Below are 22,662 nucleotides of genomic sequence, written 5' to 3'. Positions count from 1 at the left end.
AGCGAGATGGGTAGAGAACTGGCTTGGCCACAGGAGACAGAGGGTAGTGGTCGAAGGGTCTTTTTCCGGCTGGAGGTCTGTGACCAGTGGTGTTCCGCAGGGCTCTGTACTGGGACCTCTGCTAGTTGTGATATATATAAATGATTTGGAAGAAGGTGTAACTGGTGTTATCAGCAAGTTTGCGGATGACACGAAGATGGCTGGACTTGCGGATAGCGATGAACATTGTCGGACAATACAGCAGGATATAGATAAGCTGGAAAATTGGGCGGAGAAATGGCAGATGGATATTATCCAGATAAATGCGAAGTGATGCATTTTGGAAGAACTAATGTAGGGGGGAGTTATACAATAAATGGCAGAGCCATCAAGAGTATAGAAACACAGAGGGACCTAGGTGTGCAAGTCCACAAATCCTTGAAGGTGGCAGCACAGGTGGAGAAGGTGGTGAAGAAGGCATATGGTATGCTTGCCTTTATAGGACGGGGTATAGAGTATAAAAGCTGGAGTCTGATGGTGCAGCTGTATAGAACGCTGGTTAGGCCACATTTGGAGTACTGCGTCCAGTTCTGGTCGCTGCACTACCAGAAGGACATGGAGGCTTTAGAGAGAGTGCAAAGAAGGTTTACCAGGATGTTGCCTAATATGGAGGGTCTTAGCTATGAGGAGAGATTGGGTAAACTGGGCTTGTTCTCCCTGGAAAGACGGAGAATGAGGGGAGACCTAATAGAGGTGTACAAAATTATGAAGGGTATAGATAGGGTGAACAGTGGGAAGCTTTTTCCCAGGTCAGAGGTGACGATCACGAGGGGTCACGGGCTCAAGGTGAGAGGGGCGAGGTATAACTCAGATATCAGAGGGATGGTTTTTACACAGAGAGTGGTGGGGGCCTGGAATGCGCTGCCAAGTAGGGTGGTGGAGGTAGACATGCTGGCATCGTTTAAGACTTACCTGGATAGTCACATGAGCAGCCTGGGAATGGAGGGATACAAACGATTGGTCTAGTTGGACCAATGAGCAGCACAGGCTTGGAGGGCCGAAGGGCCTGTTTCCTGTACTGTATTCTTTGTTTGTTCAGTAGTCAGGATGTGGGGCAGAAAATAAATCAGGAGATAGAAAAGGCAATATCACAATAATCATGGGGGACTCCAATATGCAGCTGGACCAGGAAAATCAGGTAGGTAGCGGATCCCAAGAAAAGGAATTTGTAGATTGTCAAAGAGATGGTTTTTTTGGAGCAGCTTGTGACAGAGCCTACTAGGGAACGGACAATTCTGGATTTGGTGATGTGTAATGAGGCAGACTTGATTAAGGAACTTAAGGTGAAGGAACCCTTAAGGAGCAGTGACCACAATATGACAGAATTTACCCTGCAATTTGAGAGGGAGCAGCTGGAATCAGATGTAACGGTATTACAATTAAATAAAGGGAACTACAAAGACATGAGGGAGGAGCTGGCCAGAGTTGATTGGAAAGGGAGCCTAGCAGGGAAGACACTGGAATAGCAATGGCAGGAGTTTTTGAGAGATATTCGGGAGGCACAACAGAAATTCATCCCAAGCAGGAGGAAACATGCTAAGGGGAGGACGAGGCATCCATGGCTGACGAGGGAAGTCAAGGACAGCATAAACGCAAAAGAAAAAACGGACAAAGTGGCGAGGATTAGTGGGAAGCCAGAGGATTGGGAAGCCTTTAAAAGCGAACAGAGGACAACTAAAACAGTAATAAGGGGAGAAGATGAAATATGAGTGTCAGCTAGCTAATAATATAAAAGAAGATAGGAAGAGTTTTTTCAATATATAAAACGTAAGAGAGGCAAAACTAGCCATTGGACCACTGGAAAATGAGGCTGGAGAGGTAATAATAGGAAACAAAGAAATGGCAGAGGAACTGAATAGTCTTCAGGGTGGAAGACACCAGTGGGATGCCAGAGCTCCAGGAGAGTCAGGGGGCACAGGTGAGTGTAGTGGCCATCACTAAGGAGAAGGTTCTGGGGAAACTGAAAGGTCAGAAGGTGGATAAATCACCTGGACCGGATGGACTACAACCCAGGGTTCTAAAAGAGATAGCTGAGGAAATTGTGGAGGCATTGGTGGTGATCTTTCAGGAATCACTGGAGACAGGGAGGATCCCAGAGGACTGGAAAGTAACTAATGTAACACCGCTGTTTAAGAAGGGAGGGAGGCAGCAGAAGGGAAATTATAGGCTGGTTAGCTTGACTTCGATCATTGGCAAGATTTTAGAGTCCATTATTAAAGATGAGGTCGCAGAGTACTTGGAAGTGCATGATAAAATAGGACTGAGTCAGCACGGCTTCGTCATGTCTTTGAGGAGCTAACAAGGAAGTTAGATAAAAGAGAACGAGTGGATGTGATTTATTTAGATTTCCAGAAGGCCTTTGACAAGGTGCCACATCGGAGACTGTTAAATGAGTTAAATGCCCATGGTGTTAAGGGTGAGATCCTGGCATGGGTAGAGGATTGGCTGACTGGCAGAAGGTAGAGAGTGGGGATAAAGGGGTCTTTCTCAGGATGGCAGCTGGTGACTAGTGGTGTGCCTCAGGGGTCAGTGCTGGGACCACAACTTTTCACAATATATATTAACGATTTGGAGGAAGGAACTGAAGGCACTGTTGCTAAGTTTGCAGATGATACGAAGATATGTAGAGGGACAGGTAGTATTGAGGAAGCAGGGGGGGCTGCAGAAGGACTTGGACAGGTTAGGAGAGTGGGCAAAGAAATGGCAGATGGAATACAATGTGGAAAAGTGTGAGGTTATGCACTTTGGAAGGAGGAATGGAGGCATAGACTATTTTCTAAATGGGAAAATGCTTAGAAAATCAGAAACACAAAGGGACTTGGGAGTCATTGTTCAAGATTCTCTTAAGGTTAACGTGCAGGTTCAGTCAGCAGTTAGGAAGGCAAATACAATGTTAGCATTCATGTCGAGAGGGCTAGAATACAAGAGCAGGGATGTATTTCTGAGGCTGTATAAGGCTCTGGTCAGACCCCATTTGGAGTATTGTAAGGAAAGATGTGCTGGCCTAGGAAAGGGTCCAGAGGAGGTTCAGAAGAATGATCCCTGGAATGAAGAGCTTGTCGTATGAGGAACAGTTGAGGACTATGGATCTGTACTCATTGGAGTTTAGAAGGATGAGGGGGGATCTTATTGAAACTTACAGGATACTGCGAGGCCTGGATAGAGTGGACATGGAGAGACTGTTTCCACTGGTAGGAAAAACTAGAACTTCTGAATTTCCTGATGATGTACTCTTTCTGCAAGCAAAGGAAGATCTAACCCTGGAAACTCCAAATGATTAAACAGTCAAAACTCCATTAGTAGCACAGCACAATCTAAATGGGAGGGAATAAACTGTGGTGCAGAGAGCAACCCGCAGTCCAGCAAGTTAAACATCAGAGACGCAGGGGCACTCCAGCCCAGGGAAAGCAATGCTCAAACCCAACAGAGCGGCAACACTGTGGAGCAAAGCGCCTCTCGCAGGCGAGATCAGTGTGCTGTAATTTGCTGTAATACTCTCAGTGCAACAGGATTGGACACTATGGAAAAAAACTCTGAAACACATGGAAGACCATAAGACATAGGAGCAGAATTAGGCCACTCGGCCCATCGAGTCTGCTCTGCCATTCAATCATGGCTGATATTTTTCTCATCCCCATTCTCCTGCCTTTTCCCCATAACCCCTGATCCCCTTATTAATCAAGAACCTATCTATCTCTGTCTTAAAGACACTCAATGACCCGGCCTCCACAGCCTTCTGCGGCAAAGAGTTCCATAGATTCACCACTCGCTGCCTAAAGAAATTCTTCCTCATCTCCGTTATAAAGGAGCGCCCCTTTAGCCTGAGGTTGTGCCCTCTGGTTCTAGTTTTTCCTACTAGTGGAAACATCCTCTCCACGTCCACTCTATCCAGGCCTCGCAGTATCCTGTAAGATTCAATAAGATCCCCCATCATCCTCCTAAACTCCAACGAGGACAGACCAGAGTCCTCAACCGTTCCTCATGCGACAAGCTCTTCATTCCAGGGATCATTCTTGTGAACCTCCTCTGGACCCTTTCCAAGTCCAACCCATCCTTCCTTAGATATGGGGTCCAAAACTGCTCATAATACTTCAAATGAGGTCTGACCAGAACCTTAAACAGCCTCAGAAGTACATCCCTGCTCTGGTATTCTAAGGGAAGCCCAAAGATTATCCACAAGATGGAGATTGCAATCCCAGAACACACACTGCCACGCTTCCTGCGTGAGGTCAATGACCTGCGGATATTTCAGCCAAAGACCATTTAATAAACTTTAAATGAGACACAGGAGTTAGACAACAGACCATTGGCTGGTGACACATCAGCTGACTTTGTCCATGACACATCTATAGGGAGTAGCAGGATTATAACTCCCAATAAATGGCACCCTGAGGTGACACTGAGATACAAGAATTAAAGAATCCGGGAGACTCTCTTTGGGATCCACAACTGGGAGTGTTCATTATTAAACTGCAAACCCTGAGGTTGTGACAGTGACTGACTGGCAATGTGGAATGTGTGTCCTGTAGAATGTGGGAAGTCACACAGGCACAAAGTGCACTCAATGACTACACATGAAGGAAGTGTCAGCAGCTGCAGAATCTCAAGCTCTAGGTTGCGAAACATAAGCCTGTCGTGCATCCGCAAGGCTGAAGATTAAGTGGATAGCGCGTTTAGAGAGGTAGTCACACCTTGGCTAGGAGGTACACAGGCAGAGAGGGAATGGATGACGAACAGAGTGTCTTGGAGAAATAGGCAGGTATATAGAAATTCTCCAAGGATATCTCGCTCTTTAACCGCTTTTCCAGTTTGGATACTGGTGGGGAAGATGGTTCCTCAGAAGACTGTAACAAAAGGTAAGTTTGTGGCACCACACATTGCTCAGCTACACAGGAGGGGAGCAGGGAGAGTGAAAATGCAATAGTGATTGGGGGTTCCATAGTTAGAGCAGACAGGCATTTCTGCGGCTGTAGACGTGACTCCAGGATGGTATGTTGCCTGCTTGATGCCAGGGTCAAGGATGTCATAGAGTGGCTATAGGACATTCTTTTGGGGAAAGACAAGCAGCCAGAGGTCATGGTCCACTTTGGGACCAATGACATAGGCAGGAAAAGGGATGAAGTCTTGAAAACAGATTTCAGGGAGATGGGAAGGAAATTGAAAAGCAGGACCTCAAGAGCAGTAATCCCAGGATTACTCCCAGTGCCACATGCTAGTAAATATAAGAAGAGAAAGATGGAGCTGTTCAATATAGGGTTGGAGAAATAGATTAAAAGGGATGGCTTTAGATTTGTGAGGCCTGGGACCAGTTTCTGGGGATGGTGGGATCTGTACAAGGGGGACGGTTTAAACCTTGGGCAGCGGAAAGGAGGGGTGGTGGGGAGAAGAGGGTGGGAACCTGAGCAGAAATTAAGAGAGAAGAAACAGACTGTGGGAAATAAAGAAGTATTAACTGATAATGAGGATATATCAGAGTTGTATCAAAGTAAATAGAATACTTGGAGAGTTTGATAGAACTCTCTGTAGGCTGTAGGAAGTCATTGGAAGAGTAAGGGGGGGAAAATCAAAAAAAGTTAAATCAAGGTGAATGTGCATGGATGTGAATGCACAGAGTGTGGTGAATAAGATTGCTGAACCACAGCTACAGGTTGACAAATGAAACCATTATATTATATTCTTCCAAAACGGAGACCTGGCACTAAAAGGGCAGAACTGGGTGTTAAATCTTTCTGGGTACGCTTCCTTTAATTGAAGATTTGTTTGTTGGAGTATCAGGTGGACAGAAATGCTGCAAGATTGATCTCTCACAGGTATATTTACAGATGAATGTAGATGACCCATAACCATTGAACAAAGAACAAAGAAAATTACAGCACAGGAACAGGTCCTTTGGCCCTTCAAGCCTGCACCGACCATGCTGCCCGACTGAACTAAAACCCCCTACCCTTCCGGGGACCATATCCCTCTATTCCCAACCTATTCATGTATTTGTCAAGGCGCTCCTTAAAAGCCACTACCGTATCCGCTTCCACTACCTTCCCCCGGCAGCGAGTTCCAGGCCCCACCACCCTCTGTGTAAAAGATCTGCCTCGTATATCTCCTTTAAATCTTGCCCTTCGCAACTTAAACCTATGCCCCCTAGTAATTGACTCTTCCACTCTGGGAAAAAGCTTCTGACTATCCACTCTGTCCATGCCTCTCATTATCTTGTAAACTTCTATCAGGTCGTCCCTCAACCTCTGTTGTTCCAGTGAGAACAAACCAAGTTTCTCCAACCTCCCATCATAGAAATCATAGAAACCCTACAGTACAGAAAGAGGCCATTCGGCCCATCGAGTCTGCACCGACCACAATCCCACCCAGGCCCTACCCCCATATCCCTACATATTTTACCCGCTAATCCCTCTAATCTACACATCCCAGGACACTAAGGGGCAATTTTAACATGGCCAATCAACCTAACCTGCACATCTTTGGACTGTGGGAGGAAACCCACGCAGACACGAGGAGAATGTGCAAACTCCACACAGACAGTGACCCAAACCGGGAATCGAACCCAGGTCCCTGGAGCTGTGAAGCAGCAGTGCTAACCACTGTGCTACCGTGCCGCCCATTGGATCACGATGCTCTCCTCATAGCTAATGCCCTCCATACCAGGCAACATCCTGGTAAATCTTTTCTGTACCCTCTCCAAAGCTTCCACATCCTTCTGGGAGTGTGGCGACCAGAATTGAACATTATATTCCAAGTGCGGCCTAATTAAGGTTCTATAAAGCTGCAACATGACTTACCAATTTTTAAACTCGATTGCTTACCCTTGTTACTCATAAAGGTCTTTTTCATTGCAAAAGATTGTCTTTTGGAATAACATCCGTATCAACCCTATTACAAAGATCGATGGATCAGATTTCAAGTGGTCTCTCTGGCGTACAATGTTACCTGGATGATATTCTAATTACACGGTCCAGTGAACACTTGGAGCACTTGAATAATTTAGAAGCAACATTGGAACCTCTTCAATCACATGGTCAGTGTACCAAGGAAGAAAAGTATGATTTTTTCCAGAAGTCAGTCCAGTATTTGGATCACATCATTGATAGTAAAAGCCTACATAAAGCACCTAAAAAGTTGGAAGCTATTTTGGAAGGACTACGTTCGATAAGGTCCCCCATGCAAGGCTTCTAGAAAAAGTGAGAGGGCATGGGATCCAAGGGGCTGCTGCCCCTCCACAGCAATTCCCCACCCCCAGCAATCCCCCACCCCCAGCAATCCCCCACCCCCAGCAATCCCCCACCCCCAGCAATCCCCCACCCCCAGCAATCCCCCACCCCCAGCAATCCCCCACCCCCAGCAATCCCCCACCCCCAGCAATCCCCCACCCCCAGCAATCCCCCACCCCCAGCAATCCCCCACCCCCAGCAATCCCCCACCCCCAGCAATCCCCGCACCCCACCCCCAGCAATCCCCCCATTCCCCCCCCCCCCAGCAATCCCCCCATTCCCACCCCCCAGCAATCCCCCCACCCCCACAGCACCCTCAGCAATCCTCCCCCCCACACCAGCCCTGAACGTGTTGAAGGCCACACGTTCTGCTCAGTTTGGCAACAAATGGAGACAAAAATGGCGATCAGGTTCTGGCGCTAAATTTGGCGTGAGGGAAACCTGGATATTCCACAAAACAGCCCTTCTGTCCCCCCGCTCCGCCCCCTCTCTCCCATCTGCTCTCCCCCCAGCTCTCCACCCGCCTCACTCCCTCCCTCGCTCCTCCCGTTGCTACCCCACTCCCTTCCCCCCTCACTCCCCCCACCTCCTCGCTTGCTCCCCCCTCACTCTCCCTCCTCACTGCCCCCATCGCCTGCTCCCTCACTACTCCCCCCTCGCTCCCCCCTCACTCTCCCATCACTCCCGCATTCCCCCCTCGCTCCCTTGCTTCCCCTCACTCCCCCTCCTCTCTCCCCCCTCACTGCCTCGCTCCCCCCTCCCTCGCTTCCCCCCTCATTCCCCATCACTCCCCCCTCAGTCCCACACTCCCTCCCTCGCTCCTCCCTTACTTCCCTCCCTCGCTCCCCCCTCGCTCCCCCATCACTCCCCCCTCACTCCTGCACTCCCCCCTTGCTCCCCCTCACTCCCCTTCCTCTCTCCCCCCTCACTGCCGTCCTCCCCCTTCCCTCGCTTCCCCCCTCGCTCCCCATCACTCCCCCCTCGCTCCTCCTTAACTCCCCCTTCCCTCGCTCCTCCCCTCGCTCCCCTATCACTCCCGCACTCTCCCCTCGCTCCCCCCCCTCACTCCCTCACCCTCTCCCCCTGATCCCTGTTTTTGGGGTTAATATCCAGTACGATCTTGCTCTATTTAACCACTGGAAACTCCCCTGTTTTCCCGGCAGTTCCTCTCTCGGGGTCGCTGTCACTGTTGCTGCTCCTGTGGGAATCTCGTTCCCATTTCACTCAATTCCTGCCTCTGGACATCCCCCATCCCATCATTTGTCACCTGCGTCCCACTTCACGGACACAATGGCTTCCCAGCTGGAATGAAACTCCCTTCCATTGATCTGGTATTGGATCAATCCTGAATCATTCTGTGATTAGCCTGAGATCACACTGAGATCACACTGTGATCACATCCACCCAGGGCTGGGCCAGAATCAGCCGACGATCATCTGGGATCTCCGGCCTCATAATTGGGCTGCAATGGAGCCTGGGTCAGGCTGGGATCAGACTGGGATCAGGCTGGGATCCGATTGGGATCAGGTTGGGATCCGATTGGGATCAGACTGGGATCAGGCTGGGATCCGATTGGGATCAGGCTGGGATCCGATTGGGATCAGGTTGGGATCAGGCTGGGATCCGATTGGGATCAGGCTGGGATCCGGTTGGGATCCGGTTGGGATCAGGCTGGGATCCGGTTGGGATCAGACTGGGTTCAGGCTGGGATCAGGTGCTCTTTCTTCATCCCAAGTGTTGGTGATCACCTTCAGCGAATGTTGGGGCAATTATTTCAGACAGTTTCCTTCCATCATCTCTCTCACTCTCTGTCTCGCTCACTTTTTCTCTCTCTCCCTCTCTCTCTCTCTCTCCCTCCCTCACTCCCTCCCTCTCTCTCTCTCTCACTGGGTTAAGCTATATCAATCTCACTCCCAGTCGCAGCTACTGTGAGCTTTGGTGGCTGACTGAGGGACATTCTGGTTGCCAGATTCTGATGGCATCATCAGGCTTTGAGTGATCACAAGTGGGAGAGCAGAAAGGAGCGGGTGGAGCGAGGTGACTGAGGGGAGGCCAGTGCCCACTCAAGACTCCACCAGCTTGATCAGATAGAATGCTGGCACCGGAGGGCGACACTGGCATGTGGCCAACATTGAGGACAATGAAAGCATTCTCCTAGACTCATCACCAGAGAAAGCACAGCGCTCCCCATCTGAATCAGATAAGGGCGGAGTTGTGGAAACACGGAGTGTTACAGTGAGGGGTGTGGGGTATATCAGAGTGTTACAGTGAGGGGTGTGGGATATATCAGAGTGTTACAGTGAGGGGTGTGGGGTATATCAGAGTGTTGCAATGTGGGGTGTGGGATATATCAGAGTGTTGCAGTGTGGGATATATCAGAGTGTTACAGTGAGGGGTGTGGGATATATCAGAGTGTTGCAGTGTGGGGTGTGGGATATATCAGAGTGTTACAGTGAGGGGTGTGGGATATATCAGAGTGTTACAGTGAGGGGTGTGGGGTATATCAGAGTGTTACAGTGAGGGGTGTGCGGTATATCAGAGTGTTGCAGTGTGGGGTGTGGGATATATCAGAGTGTTACAGTGAGGGGTGTGCGGTATATCAGAGTGTTACAGTGAGGGCTGTGGGGTATATCAGAGTGTTACAGTGAGGGGTGTGGGATATATCAGAGTGTTACAGTAAGGGGTGTGGGGTATATCAGAGTGTTACAGTGAGGGGTGTGGGGTATATCAGAGTGTTACAGTGAGGGGTGTGGGATATATCAGAGTGTTACAGTGAGGCGGTGTGCGGTATATCAGAGTGTTACAGTGAGGGGTGTGGGATATATCAGAGTGTTACAGTGAGGCGGTGTGCGGTATATCAGAGTGTTACAGCGAGGGGTGTGCGGTATATCAGAGTGTTACAGTGAGGGGTGTGGAGTATATCAGAGTGTCACAGTGAGGGGTGTGGGATATATCAGAGTGTTACAGTGAGGGGTGTGCGGTATATCAGAGTGTTACAGTGAGGGCTGTGGGGTATATCAGAGTGTTACAGTGAGGGGTGTGGGATATATCAGAGTGTTACAGTGAGGGGTGTGGGGTATATCAGAGTGTTACAGTGAGGGGTGTGGGGTATATCAGAGTGTTACAGTGAGGGGTGTGGGATATATCAGAGTGTTACAGTGAGGCGGTGTGCGGTATATCAGAGTGTTACAGTGAGGGGTGTGGGATATATCAGAGTGTTACAGTGAGGCGGTGTGCGGTATATCAGAGTGTTACAGCGAGGGGTGTGCGGTATATCAGAGTGTTACAGTGAGGGGTGTGGAGTATATCAGAGTGTCACAGTGAGGGGTGTGGGATATATCAGAGTGTCACAGTGAGGGGTGTGGGGTATATCAGTGTTACAGCGAGGGGTGTGGAATCTATCACAGTGTTACAGTGAGGGGTGTGGGATATATCAGAGTGTTACAGTGAGGGGTGTGGGGTATATCAGAGTGTCACAGTGAGGAGTGTGGGGTATATCAGAGTGTTACAGCGAGGGGTGTGGAATCTATCACAGTGTTACAGTGAGGGGTGTGGGATATATCAGAGTGTTACAGTGAGGGGTGTGGAATCTATCACAGTGTTACAGTGAGGGGTGTGGGATATATCAGTGTTACAGTGAGGACTGTGGGGTATATCAGAGTGTTACAGTGAGGGGTGTGGAGTATATCAGAGTGTTACAGTGAGGGGTGTGGGATATATCAGAGTGTTACAGTGAGGGGTGTGGGATATATCAGAGTGTTACAGCGAGGGGTGTGGAATCTATCACAGTGAAACAGTGAGGGGTGTGGGATATATCAGAGTGTTACAGTGAGGGGTGTGGGGTATATCAGAGTGTTACAGTGAGGGGTGTGGGGTATATCAGAGTGTGACAGTGAGGGGTGTGGGTATATCAGAGTGTTACAGCGAGGGGTGTGGAATCTATCACAGTGTTACAGTGAGGGGTGTGGGATATATCAGAGTGTTACAGTGAGGGGTGTGGGGTATATCAGAGTGTTACAGTGAGGGGTGTGGGGTATATCAGAGTGTTACCATGAGGGGTGTGGGGTATATCAGACTGTTACAGTGAGGGGTATGGGATATATCAGACTGTTACAGTGAGGGGTGTGGGGTATATCAGAGTGTCACAGTGAGGGGTGTGGGGTATATCAGAGTGTTACAGTGAGGGGTGTGGGGTATATCAGAGTGTTACAGTGAGGGGTGTGGGATATATCAGAGTGTCACAGTGAGGGGTGTGGGGTATATCACAGTGTTACAGCGAGGGGTGTGGAATCTATCACAGTGTTACAGTGAGGGGTGTGGGATATATCAGAGTGTTACAGTGAGGGGTGTGGGGTATATCAGAGTGTTACAGTGAGGGGTGTGGGGTATATCAGAGTGTCACAGTGAGGAGTGTGGGGTATATCAGAGTGTTACAGCGAGGGGTGTGGAATCTATCACAGTGTTACAGTGAGGGGTGTGGGGTATATCAGAGTGTTACAGTGAGGGGTGTGGGATATATCAGAGTGTTACAGTGAGGGGTGTGGGGTATATCAGAGTGTTATAGCGAGGAATGTGGGATAGAATATAGAAGATAGAACAGTACAGCACAGAACAGGCCCTTCGGCGCACGATGTTGTGCCGAGCTTTATCTGAAACCAAGATCAAGCTATCCCACTCCCCATCATCCTGGTGTGCTCCATGTGCCTATCCAATAACTGCTGAAATGTTCCTAAAGTGTCTGACTCCACTATCACTGCAGGCAGTCCATTCCACACCCCAACCACTCTCTGAGTAAAGAACCTACTTCGGACATCCTTCCTATATCTCCCACCATGAACCCTATAATTATGCCCCCTTGTAATAGCTCCATCCACCCGAGAAAATAGTCTTTGAACGTTCACTCTATTTATCCCCTTCATCATTTTATAAACCTCTATTAAGTCTCCCCTCAGCCTCCTCCGCTCCAGAGAGTACAGCCCTCGCTCCATCAACCTTTCCTCATAAGACCTACCCTCCAAACCAGGCAGCATCCTGGTAAATCTACTTTGCACTCTTTCCAGTGCTTCCACATCCTCCTTATAGTGAGGTGACCAGAACTGCACACAATATTCCAAATGTGGTCTCACCAAGGTCCTGTACAGTTGCAGCATAACCCCACGGCTCTTAAACTCCATCCCCCTGTTAATGAAAGCTAACACACTATAGGCCTCCTTCACAGCTCTATCCACTTGAGTGGCAACCTTCAGAGATCAGTGGATATGGACCCCAAGATCTCTCTATTCCTCCACAGTCTTTAGAACCCTACCTTTGACCCTGTAATCCACATTTAAATTTGTCTTACCAAAATGAATCACCTCACATTTAGAAACATAGAGAAACTACAGCACAAAGAGGCCCTTCGGCCCCACAAGTTGTGCCGAACATATCCCTACCTTCTCGGCCTACCTGTAACCCTCCATCCTATTAAGTCCCATGTACTCATCCAGGAGTCTCTTAAAAGACCCTATTAAGTTTGCCTCCACCACCACTGACGGCAGCCGATTCCACTCACCCACCCCCCTCTGTGTCAAAAACTTCCCCCTAACATCTCCCCTGTACCTACCCCCCAGCACCTTAAACCTGTGTCCTCTCGTAGCAGCCATTTCTACCCTGGGAAAAAGCCTCTGAGAGTCCACCCGATCTATGCCTCTCAACATCTTAGATACCTCTATTAGGTCTCCTCTCATCCTACGTCTCTCCAAGGAGAAAAGACCGAGCTCCCCCAGCCTATCCTCATAAGGCATGCCACTCAATCCAGGCAACGTCCTTGTAAATCTCCTCTGCACCCTTTCAATCATTTCCACATCCTTCCTGTAATGAGGCGACCAGAACTGAGCACAGTACTCCAAGTGGTGTCTGACGAGGGTCTTATAGAGCTGCATCATTATCCCCGGACTCCGAAACTCAATCCCTCGATTGATAAAGGCCAGCACACCATACGCCTTCTTAACCACCTCCTCCACCTGCGGGGCCAATTTTAGAGTCCTATGGACCCGGACCCCAAGGTCCTTCTGATCCTCTACAGTACTAAGAGTCTTTCCCTTAATATTGTACTCCTTCATCCCATTTGACCTGCCAAAATGGACCACTACGCATTTATCTGGGTTGAAGTCCATCTGCCACTTCTCCACCTAGTCTTGCAACCTATCTATGTCCCTCTGTAACTTCTGACATCTCTCCAGACTATCCACAATCCCACCAACCTTCGTGTCGTCGGCAACCTTACCAACCCATCTCTCCACTTCCTCATCCAGGTCATTTATGAAAATGACAAACAGCAAGGATCCCAGAACAGATCCCTGGGGCACACCACTGGTGACCGACCTCCATTTAGAAAAAGACCCATCTATACACACTCTCTGCCTCCTTTGGGCAAGCCAGTTCTGGATCCACAGGGCAGCAGCACTTTGGATCCCATGCCCTCTCACTTTTTCTAGAAGTCTTGCATGGGGGACCTTATCGACCGCCTTGCTAAAATCCATATAAACCACATCTACCACTTTCCCTTCGTCAATGTGTTTAGTCACATTGTCGAAGAACTCCACCAGGCTCGTAAGGCACGATCTGCCTTTGACAAAGCCGTGCTGAGTATTCTTGAGCATACTAAACCTCTCTAAATGCTCATAAATCTTGTCCCTCAGGATCTTCTCCATCAGCTTACCAACCACTGAGGTTAGACTCACCGGTTGGTAATTTCCTGGGCTATCCCTATTCCCCTTCTTGAAAATAGGAACCACATCCGCAATCCTCCAATCCTCCGCCACCTCTCCCGTCTCCATCGACTTGGAAATGTATCGCCATTCCTTCACTGTCGCTGAGTCAAAATCCTGGAACTCCCTCCCTAACAGCACCGGGGGTGTACCTACACCACAGTAATAGGTGGATACATGGATTTCCAAAAGGCATTCAAAGAAGTGCCACAGTGAAGGTTGGTACACAAGATGGGGTTGGGGGTATTATATAAGTACAGATAGGAGATAGGTTAGTGGACAGGAAGCAGTGAATAGTGGAATGCTGCAAGGATTAGCTGGCACCTCAGCTGTTTACAACGTGTCTTAATGAATTATAAAGACCAAAAGTAACATGCCCTCATTTCTGAAGAGAGATGGTGTGAGTGTAAACTGGGAGGACACAGAGACGCTGCAGGGAGATGGAGACACAGATGCTGTGTAATGTGAGGAAATGTGTGGACATTTTCTTTGATAATATGAACAGAAAAGCAGAATCTTTTTCAAAAGTATGTAACTTGTAAATGTTGTGGGTTAGAGAGATGTGTGTCTTCTTAAAAGTCAGCGAACAGGATCAGCAAATAGGGAGGGAAATAGCATATTGGTCTTTATTGTAATGGGATTAGGGGCTAAGAATAAGGAAGTCTTGCTGCATTTGTATGGGGATGAGGGCAATGACCATCACCATCACCCCTTGACATGGCAATTACTGTCGCTGAATCCCCCACTCTTAACATCCTGGTGGTTACTATTGATCTGAAATTGAACTGGACTAGCCAGATAAATACTGTGGCTGCAAGACCAGGTCAGTGGCTGGGAATCCTGCAGAGAGTAACTTACCTCAGAGAACAAAGAACAAAGAAAATTACAGCACAGGAACAGGCCCTTCGGCCCTCCAAACCTGCATCGACCATGCTGCCCGACTGAACTAAAACCCCCTACCCTTCCGGGGACCATATCCTTCCATTCCCATCCTCCTCATGTATTTGTCCAGACGCCCCTTAAAACTCACTATCCTATCTGCTCCCACTACCTCCCCTGGCAGCGAGTTCCAGGCACCCACCACCCTCTGTGTAAAAAATCTGCCTCGTACATCTCCTTTAAATCTTGGTCCTCGCACCTTAAACCTGTGCCCCCTAGTAATTGACTCTTCCACCCTGGGGAAAAGGCTTCTGACTATCCACTGTCCATGCCCCTCATAATCTTGTAGACTTCTATCAGGTCGCCCCTCAACCTCCGTCGTTCCAGTGAGAACAAACCAAGTTTCTCCAACTTCTCCTCATAGCTAATGCCCTCCATACCAGGCAGCATCCTGGTAAATCTCTTCTGTACCCTCTCCAAAGCCTCCACATCCTTCTGGTAGTGTGGCAACCAGAATTGAACACTATATTCCAAGTGCGGCCAAACTAAGGTTCTATAAAGCTGTAACATTACTTGCCAATTTTTAAACTCAATGCCCCGGCTGATGAAGGCAAGCATGCCGTATGCCTTCTTGACTACCTTCTCCACCTACATTGCCACTCTCAGTGACCTGTGTACTTGTACACCCAGATCCCTCTGCCATTTACTGTATATTTCCTATCTTTATTAGACCTTCCAAAATGCATTACCTCAAATTTGTCCGGATTAAACTCCATCTGCCATCTCTCCGCCCAAGTCTCCAACCGATCTAAATCCTGCTGTATTCTCTGATGGTCCTCATCGCTATCTACAACCAACCTTTGTGTCATCTGCAAACTTACTAATCAAACCAGTTACATTTTCCTCCAAATCATTTATATATATTACGAACAGCAAAGGTCCCAACACTGATCCCTGAGGAACTTGTCACAGCTCTCCACTCAGAAACACATCCTTCCATTGCAGCCCTCTGTCTTCTATGACTGAGCCAGTTCTGTATCCACCTTGCCAGCTCACCTCTGATCCTGTGCGACTTCACCTTCTGCACCAGTCGGCCATGAGGGACCTTGTCAAAGGCCTTACTGAAGTCCATGCAGACAACATCCACTGCCCTACCCTCAGCAATGATCTTCGTCACTTCCTCGAAAAACTTAATCAAGTTAGTGAGGTACGACCTCCCCTTCACAAAACCAAGTTGCCTCTCACTAATACGTCCACTTATCTCCAAGTGGGAATAAATTCTGACCTCCTGACTCCCCAAAGTCTGTCCACCATCTACAAGGTACAAGGGAGGAGTGTGATGGAATACTCCCCACTGGCCTGGATGGGTGCAGCTCCAACAGCACTCAAGAAGCTCGACACCATCCAGGACAAAGCAGTCCTGCTTGCTCAGCACCCCATCCACCGGCTTTAACACCAGCACCCTCAAACACCAATGCACAGTGCACACCAATAAAGCCCGCACCCCTCACTAAGCAGCTGTGTGTACCATCTACAAGATGTACTGCAAGAACTCACCAAAGATCTCTCAATAGGACCTTCCAAAACCATGACTTCTTCCACCTAGAAGACAAGGGCAGCAGATGCATGGGAATATCACCATCTCCAAGTCACACACCATCTTGACTTGGAAATGTATCGCTCTTCCTTCACTGTTGCTGAATGGGCGTACTGTACTTAAACCTCCAGATGGCCTTTGATAAAGAGCAACATCAAGGATTATTGCAGAAAATAAAATGCTCATGGTGTAGGGGTAATACTGGCATGGATTGAAGATGGGTTAGCTAACAGAAAGCAGAGTTGGCGGGGTGTGACGAGTGATGTGCCACAGAGATTAGTGCTGGAGCCTCAACTTATTATAATTTATATAAATGACTTGGCTGAAAGGACTGTGGGTATGGTTGCTAAAATTCTGAAGAGGACATAAGGAAAGTACATAGGAACATAGGTAAGTGAGTGAGCAAAAAACTAGCAAACAGACTATAATGTGGACAAATGTGATATTCTCCATTTGGGCAGAGTTACAGTGTCATTTTGAATACAGCGTATTCTTATTAGCCTTTCTCCTATGTAATTGTTTTATTGGCGCCTGTTCAGGGTTCTGAGCATGTGCAGGTTTTGGAGGGCTTTTCAATCTGTAAGAGTGTGTTCTGCAAGCACGATCTGTTTTACTAGTGCGCCTGTTTTCATAGTTACTGTCAGTGTTAAACTTTGTCTTTTATATAAAGAAATTCCTCCTTTTAAATAACACATTCCCTTTATTGTGGTCTCAAGTCACCACATCTTTCTGGCAAAGAGGAGAAAACAGCAAGAAAACGAAACACAGTTTATAAATGTTCAGCGCGGAAGACGAGGTTACATGCCGAGAGTTGCTACTTTTCATTATCAATCTATTTTACTGAATTTCAAATTAGCAGCGTGGCGAGGTTCAGGGCAGTTCAATGCGAGCAGCGGGGACTGGACTGAGTGTGTGGAGAGGAGCAGGGATTGGGCTGAGTGTGTGGAGAGGAGCGGGGACTGGGCTGAGAGTGTGGAGAGGAGCAGGGATTGGGCTGAGTGTGTGGAGAGGAGCGGGGACTGGGCTGAGAGTGTGGAGAGGAGCGGGGACTGGGCTGAGAGTGTGGAGAGGAGCGGGGACTGGGCTGAGAGTGTGGACAGGAGCGGGGACTGGGCTGAGAGTGTGGAGAGGAGCGGGGACTGGGCTGAGAGTGTGGAGAGGAGCAGGGATTGGGCTGAGTGTGTGGAGAGGAGCGGGGACTGGGCTGAGAGTGTGGAGAGGAGCAGGGATTGGGCTGAGTGTGTGGAGAGGAGCGGGGACCGGACTGAGTGTGTGGAGAGGAGCAGGGATTGGGCTGAGAGTGTGGAGAGGAGCGGGGACTTGGCTGAGAGTGTGGAGAGGAGCGGGGACTGGGTTGAGAGTGTGGACAGGAGCGGGGACTGGGCTGAGAGTGTGGACAGGAGCGGGGACTGGACTGAGAGTGTGGACAGGAGTGGGGACTGGGCTGAGAGTGTGGACAGGAGCGGGGACTGGACTGAGAGTGTGGACAGGAGTGGGGACTGGGCTGAGAGTGTGGACAGGAGCGGGGACTGGGCTGAGAGTGTGGACAGGAGCGGGGACTGGGCTGAGAGTGTGGACAGGAGCGGGGACTGGGCTGAGTGTGTGGACAGGAGCGGGGACTGGGCTGAGAGTGTGGACAGGAGCGGGGACTGGGCTGAGTGTGTGGACAGGAGCGGGGACTGGGCTGAGAGTGTGGACAGGAGCGGGGACTGGGCTGAGAGTGTGGACAGGAGCGGGGACTGGGCTGAGAGTGTGGACAGGAGCGGGGACTGGGCTGAGTGTGTGGACAGGAGCGGGGACTGGGCTGAGAGTGTGGACAGGAGCGGGGACTGGGCTGAGTGTGTGGAGAGGAGCGGGGACTGGGCTGAGAGTGTGGACAGGAGCGGGGACTGGGTTGAGAGTGTGGACAGGAGCGGGGACTGGGCTGAGTGTGTGGACAGGAGCGGGGACTGGGCTGAGTGTGTGGAGAGGAGCGGGGACTGGGCTGAGTGTGTGGTCAGGAGCGGGGACTGGGTTGAGTGTGTGGACAGGAGCGGGGACTGGACTGAGAGTGTGGACAGGAGCGGGGACTGGGCTGAGAGTGTGGACAGGAGCGGGGACTGGGCTGAGTGTGTGGAGAGGAGCGGGGACTGGGCTGAGTGTGTGGTCAGGAGCGGGGACTGGGTTGAGTGTGTGGACAGGAGCGGGGACTGGGCTGAGTGTGTGGACAGGAGCGGGGACTGGGCTGAGAGTGTGGACAGGAGCGGGGACTGGGTTGAGTGTGTGGAGAGGAGCGGGGACTGGGCTGAGTGTGTGGAGAGGAGCGGGGACTGGGCTGAGAGTGTGGACAGGAGCGGGGACTGGGCTGAGTGTGTGGACAGGAGCGGGGACTGGGTTGAGAGTGTGGACAGGAGCGGGGACAGGACTGAGTGTGTGGACAGGAGCGGGGACTGGACTGAGAGTGTGGACAGGAGCAGGGATTGGGCTGAGTGTGTGGACAGGAGCGGGGATTGGGCTGAGTGTGTGGACAGGAGCGGGGACTGGGCTGAGAGTGTGGACAGGAGCGGGGACTGGACTGAGTGTGTGGACAGGAGCAGGGATTGGGCTGAGTGTGTGGACAGGAGCGGGGACTGGGCTGAGAGTGTGGACAGGAGCGGGGACTGGACTGAGTGTGTGGACAGGAGCGGGGACTGGGCTGAGAGTGTGGACAGGAGCGGGGACTGGGTTGAGAGTGTGGACAGGAGCGGGGACTGGACTGAGAGTGTGGACAGGAGCGGGGACTGGACTGAGTGTGTGGACAGGAGCGGAGACTGGGCTGAGAGTGTGGACAGGAGCGGGGACTGGGCTGAGAGTGTGGACAGGAGCGGGGACTGGGCTGAGTGTGTGGACAGGAGCGGGGACTGGGTTGAGAGTGTGGACAGGAGCGGGGACTGGGCTGAGAGTGTGGACAGGAGCGGGGACTGGGCTGAGAGTGTGGACAGGAGCGGGGACTGGGCTGAGTGTGTGGACAGGAGCGGGGACTGGGCTGAGAGTGTGGACAGGAGCGGGGACTGGGCTGAGTGTGTGGACAGGAGCGGGGACTGGGTTGAGAGTGTGGACAGGAGCGGGGACAGGACTGAGTGTGTGGACAGGAGCGGGGATTGGACTGAGAGTGTGGACAGGAGCAGGGATTGGGCTGAGTGTGTGGACAGGAGCGGGGATTGGGCTGAGTGTGTGGACAGGAGCGGGGACTGGGCTGAGAGTGTGGACAGGAGCGGGGACTGGACTGAGTGTGTGGACAGGAGCGGGGACTGGGCTGAGAGTGTGGACAGGAGCGGGGACTGGGTTGAGAGTGTGGACAGGAGCGGGGACTGGACTGAGAGTGTGGACAGGAGCGGGGACTGGACTGAGTGTGTGGACAGGAGCGGAGACTGGGCTGAGAGTGTGGACAGGAGCGGGGACTGGGCTGAGAGTGTGGACAGGAGCGGGGACTGGGCTGAGTGTGTGGACAGGAGCGGGGACTGGGTTGAGAGTGTGGACAGGAGCGGGGACTGGGCTGAGAGTGTGGACAGGAGCGGGGACTGGGCTGAGAGTGTGGACAGGAGCGGGGACTGGGCTGAGTGTGTGGACAGGAGCGGGGACTGGACTGAGAGTGTGGACAGGAGCGGGGACTGGGCTGAGTGTGTGGAGAGGAGCGGGGACTGGACTGAGAGTGTGGACAGGAGCGGGGACTGGACTGAGAGTGTGGACAGGAGCGGGGACTGGGTTGAGAGTGTGGACAGGAGCGGGGACTGGGCTGAGAGTGTGGACAGGAGCGGGGACTGGACTGAGTGTGTGGAGAGGAGCGGGGACTGGGTTGAGAGTGTGGACAGGAGCGGGGACTGGGCTGAGTGTGTGGACAGGAGCGGGGACTGGGCTGAGAGTGTGGACAGGAGCGGGGACTGGGTTGAGAGTGTGGACAGGAGTGGGGACTGGGCTGAGTGTGTGGTCAGGAGCGGGGACTGGACTGAGTGTGTGGAGAGGAGCGGGGACTGGGCTGAGTGTGTGGAGAGGAGCGGGGACTGGGCTGAGTGTGTGGAGAGGAGCGGGGACTGGGTTGAGAGTGTGGACAGGAGTGGGGACTGGGCTGAGTGTGTGGTCAGGAGCGGGGACTGGACTGAGTGTGTGGTCAGGAGCGGGGACTGGGCTGAGAGTGTGGAGAGGAGCGGGGACTGGGCTGAGTGTGTGGAGAGGAGCGGGGACTGGGTTGAGAGTGTGGACAGGAGCGGGGACTGGGCTGAGTGTGTGGTCAGGAGCGGGGACTGGACTGAGAGTGTGGAGAGGAGCGGGGACTGGGCTGAGTGTGTGGAGAGGAGCGGGGACTGGGTTGACTGCCATACCAAAAAGAGGCAGTTCAAACCGGACGATTAGGTTTACATCAGGAACTTTGGTAATAACCACCTGCAAGTTCCCCACCAAGCCACACACCATCCTGACTCTTTAAAAAATTCATTTACAGCATGTGGGTGTCGCTGGCTAGGCCAGCAATTATTGCCCATCTCTAATTGCCCTTTGAGAAGGTGGTGGTGTGCTGCCTTCTTGAACTGCTGCAATCCCTGCGGTGTAGGTACATCCACAGTGCTGTTAAGGAGGGAGTTCCAGGGTTTTGACCCAGCGACAGAGAAGGAGTGGCCAATATATTTCCAAGTCAGGGTGGTGAGTGACTTCGAGGGCAACTTCCAGTGATGGTATTCCCAGGTAGCTGCTGCTCTCGCCCTCCGAGATGGTAGTAGTCGTGGATTTGGAATGTGCTGCCAAAGGACTAGGTGACTAAATAAATGGCCCAGAATCGAGTTTACTGTGAAAACGGGTTGTGGTAAATACGACTGCTGGGCTGCAGCTGCAGATAGTCAGTTGGGAACATATTGTGGCATAACCTCCGAAAAGGACAGGAGTGGATAGTAAATATTCCTGGATACAGGGTGTTAATGAAAAATAGGGAAGGAAAGAAAGGATAAACTGATTATGGAGAATATTATAGTATTGGAGACAGAGGATGTCCTAGAAGGGTCAAGGAAATATTCTAGTTGGTTCAGAAATAGAACGATAAAGGTAACATTACATTGCTCTGTACATTCAACAAGTCTCCAACTAGTGGGAATCTGCAGGAAAATTAGAGTGATGCAAAATGATTGTTTGACAAGGTCCCACACAGGAGACTTGTAAAGAGGATAAATTCACATTGACAAGGTCCCTCATGGCAGACTGGTGCAGAAGGTGAATTTGCACGGGATGAGAGGTGAGCTGGCAAGGTGGATACAAAACTGGCTGTCATAGAAGACAGAGGGCTGCAATGGAAGGATGCGTTTCTGAGTGGAGAGCTGTGACAAGTTCCTTAGGTATCAGTGCTGGGACCTTTGCTATTTGTAATATATATAAATGATTTGGAGGAAAGTGTAACTGGTTTGATTAGTAAGTTTGCGGACAACACAAAGTTTGGTGGATTTGCGGATAGCGATAAGGACCATCAGAGGATACAGCAGGATATAGATCAGTTGGAGAAATGGGTGGAGAGACGGCAGATGGAATTTAATCCGGACAAATGTGAGGTAATTTTGGAAGGACTAATACAGATAGGAAATATACAGTAAATGGCAGAACCCTTAAGAGTATTGATAGGTAAAGGGATCTGGGTGTACAGGTACACAGGTCACTGAAAGTGGTAATGCAGGTGGAGAAGGTAGTCAAGAAGGCATACGGCATGCTTGCCTTCATCGGCCGGGGCACTGAGTTTAGGCCACACTTGGAATATAGTGTTCAATTCTGGTCGCTACACTTCCGGAAGGATGCGGAGGCTTTGGACAAGGTGCAGAAAAGGTTTACCAGGATGTTGCCTGGTATGGAGGGCATTAGCTGTGAGGAGAAGTTGGAGAAACTTGGTTTGTTCTCACTGGAACGACGGAGGTTGAGGGGCGACCTGGTAGAAGTCTACAAGATTATGAGGGGCATGGACAGTGGATAGTCAGAAGCTTTTTCCCAGGGTGGAAGAGTCAATTACTAGGGGGCACAGGTTTAAGGTGCGAAGGGCAAGATTTAAAGGAGATGTACGAGGCAGATTTGTTACGCAGAGAGTGGTGGGTGCCTGGAACTCGCTGCCGGGGGAGGTAGTGGAAACAGATACGATACTGAGTTTTAAGGGGCATCTGGACAAATACATGAATAGGATGGGAATGAAAGGATA

General features: G+C 50.6%; 1 protein-coding gene across 1 annotated transcript in view; it reads left to right on the top strand.

Annotated features, from left to right (window-relative positions):
* The first annotated feature begins 4,867 nt into the window (after window positions 1-4,867).
* The window catches only part of LOC144479702 (microtubule-associated serine/threonine-protein kinase 3-like), a 138,009-nt gene continuing 120,214 nt past the window's right edge, over window positions 4,868-22,662 (top strand). Inside the window, exon 1 of the mRNA XM_078198731.1 lies at window positions 4,868-4,895. Within this exon, the coding sequence (XP_078054857.1) occupies window positions 4,868-4,895 (28 nt within the window). The remainder of the gene's footprint in view (window positions 4,896-22,662) is intronic.

This window comes from Mustelus asterias, chromosome 26 (assembly GCF_964213995.1).
Source record: "Mustelus asterias chromosome 26, sMusAst1.hap1.1, whole genome shotgun sequence".
Taxonomy (NCBI): Eukaryota; Metazoa; Chordata; class Chondrichthyes; order Carcharhiniformes; family Triakidae; genus Mustelus; species Mustelus asterias.
This window is presented reverse-complemented; position numbering and strand designations above follow the sequence as displayed.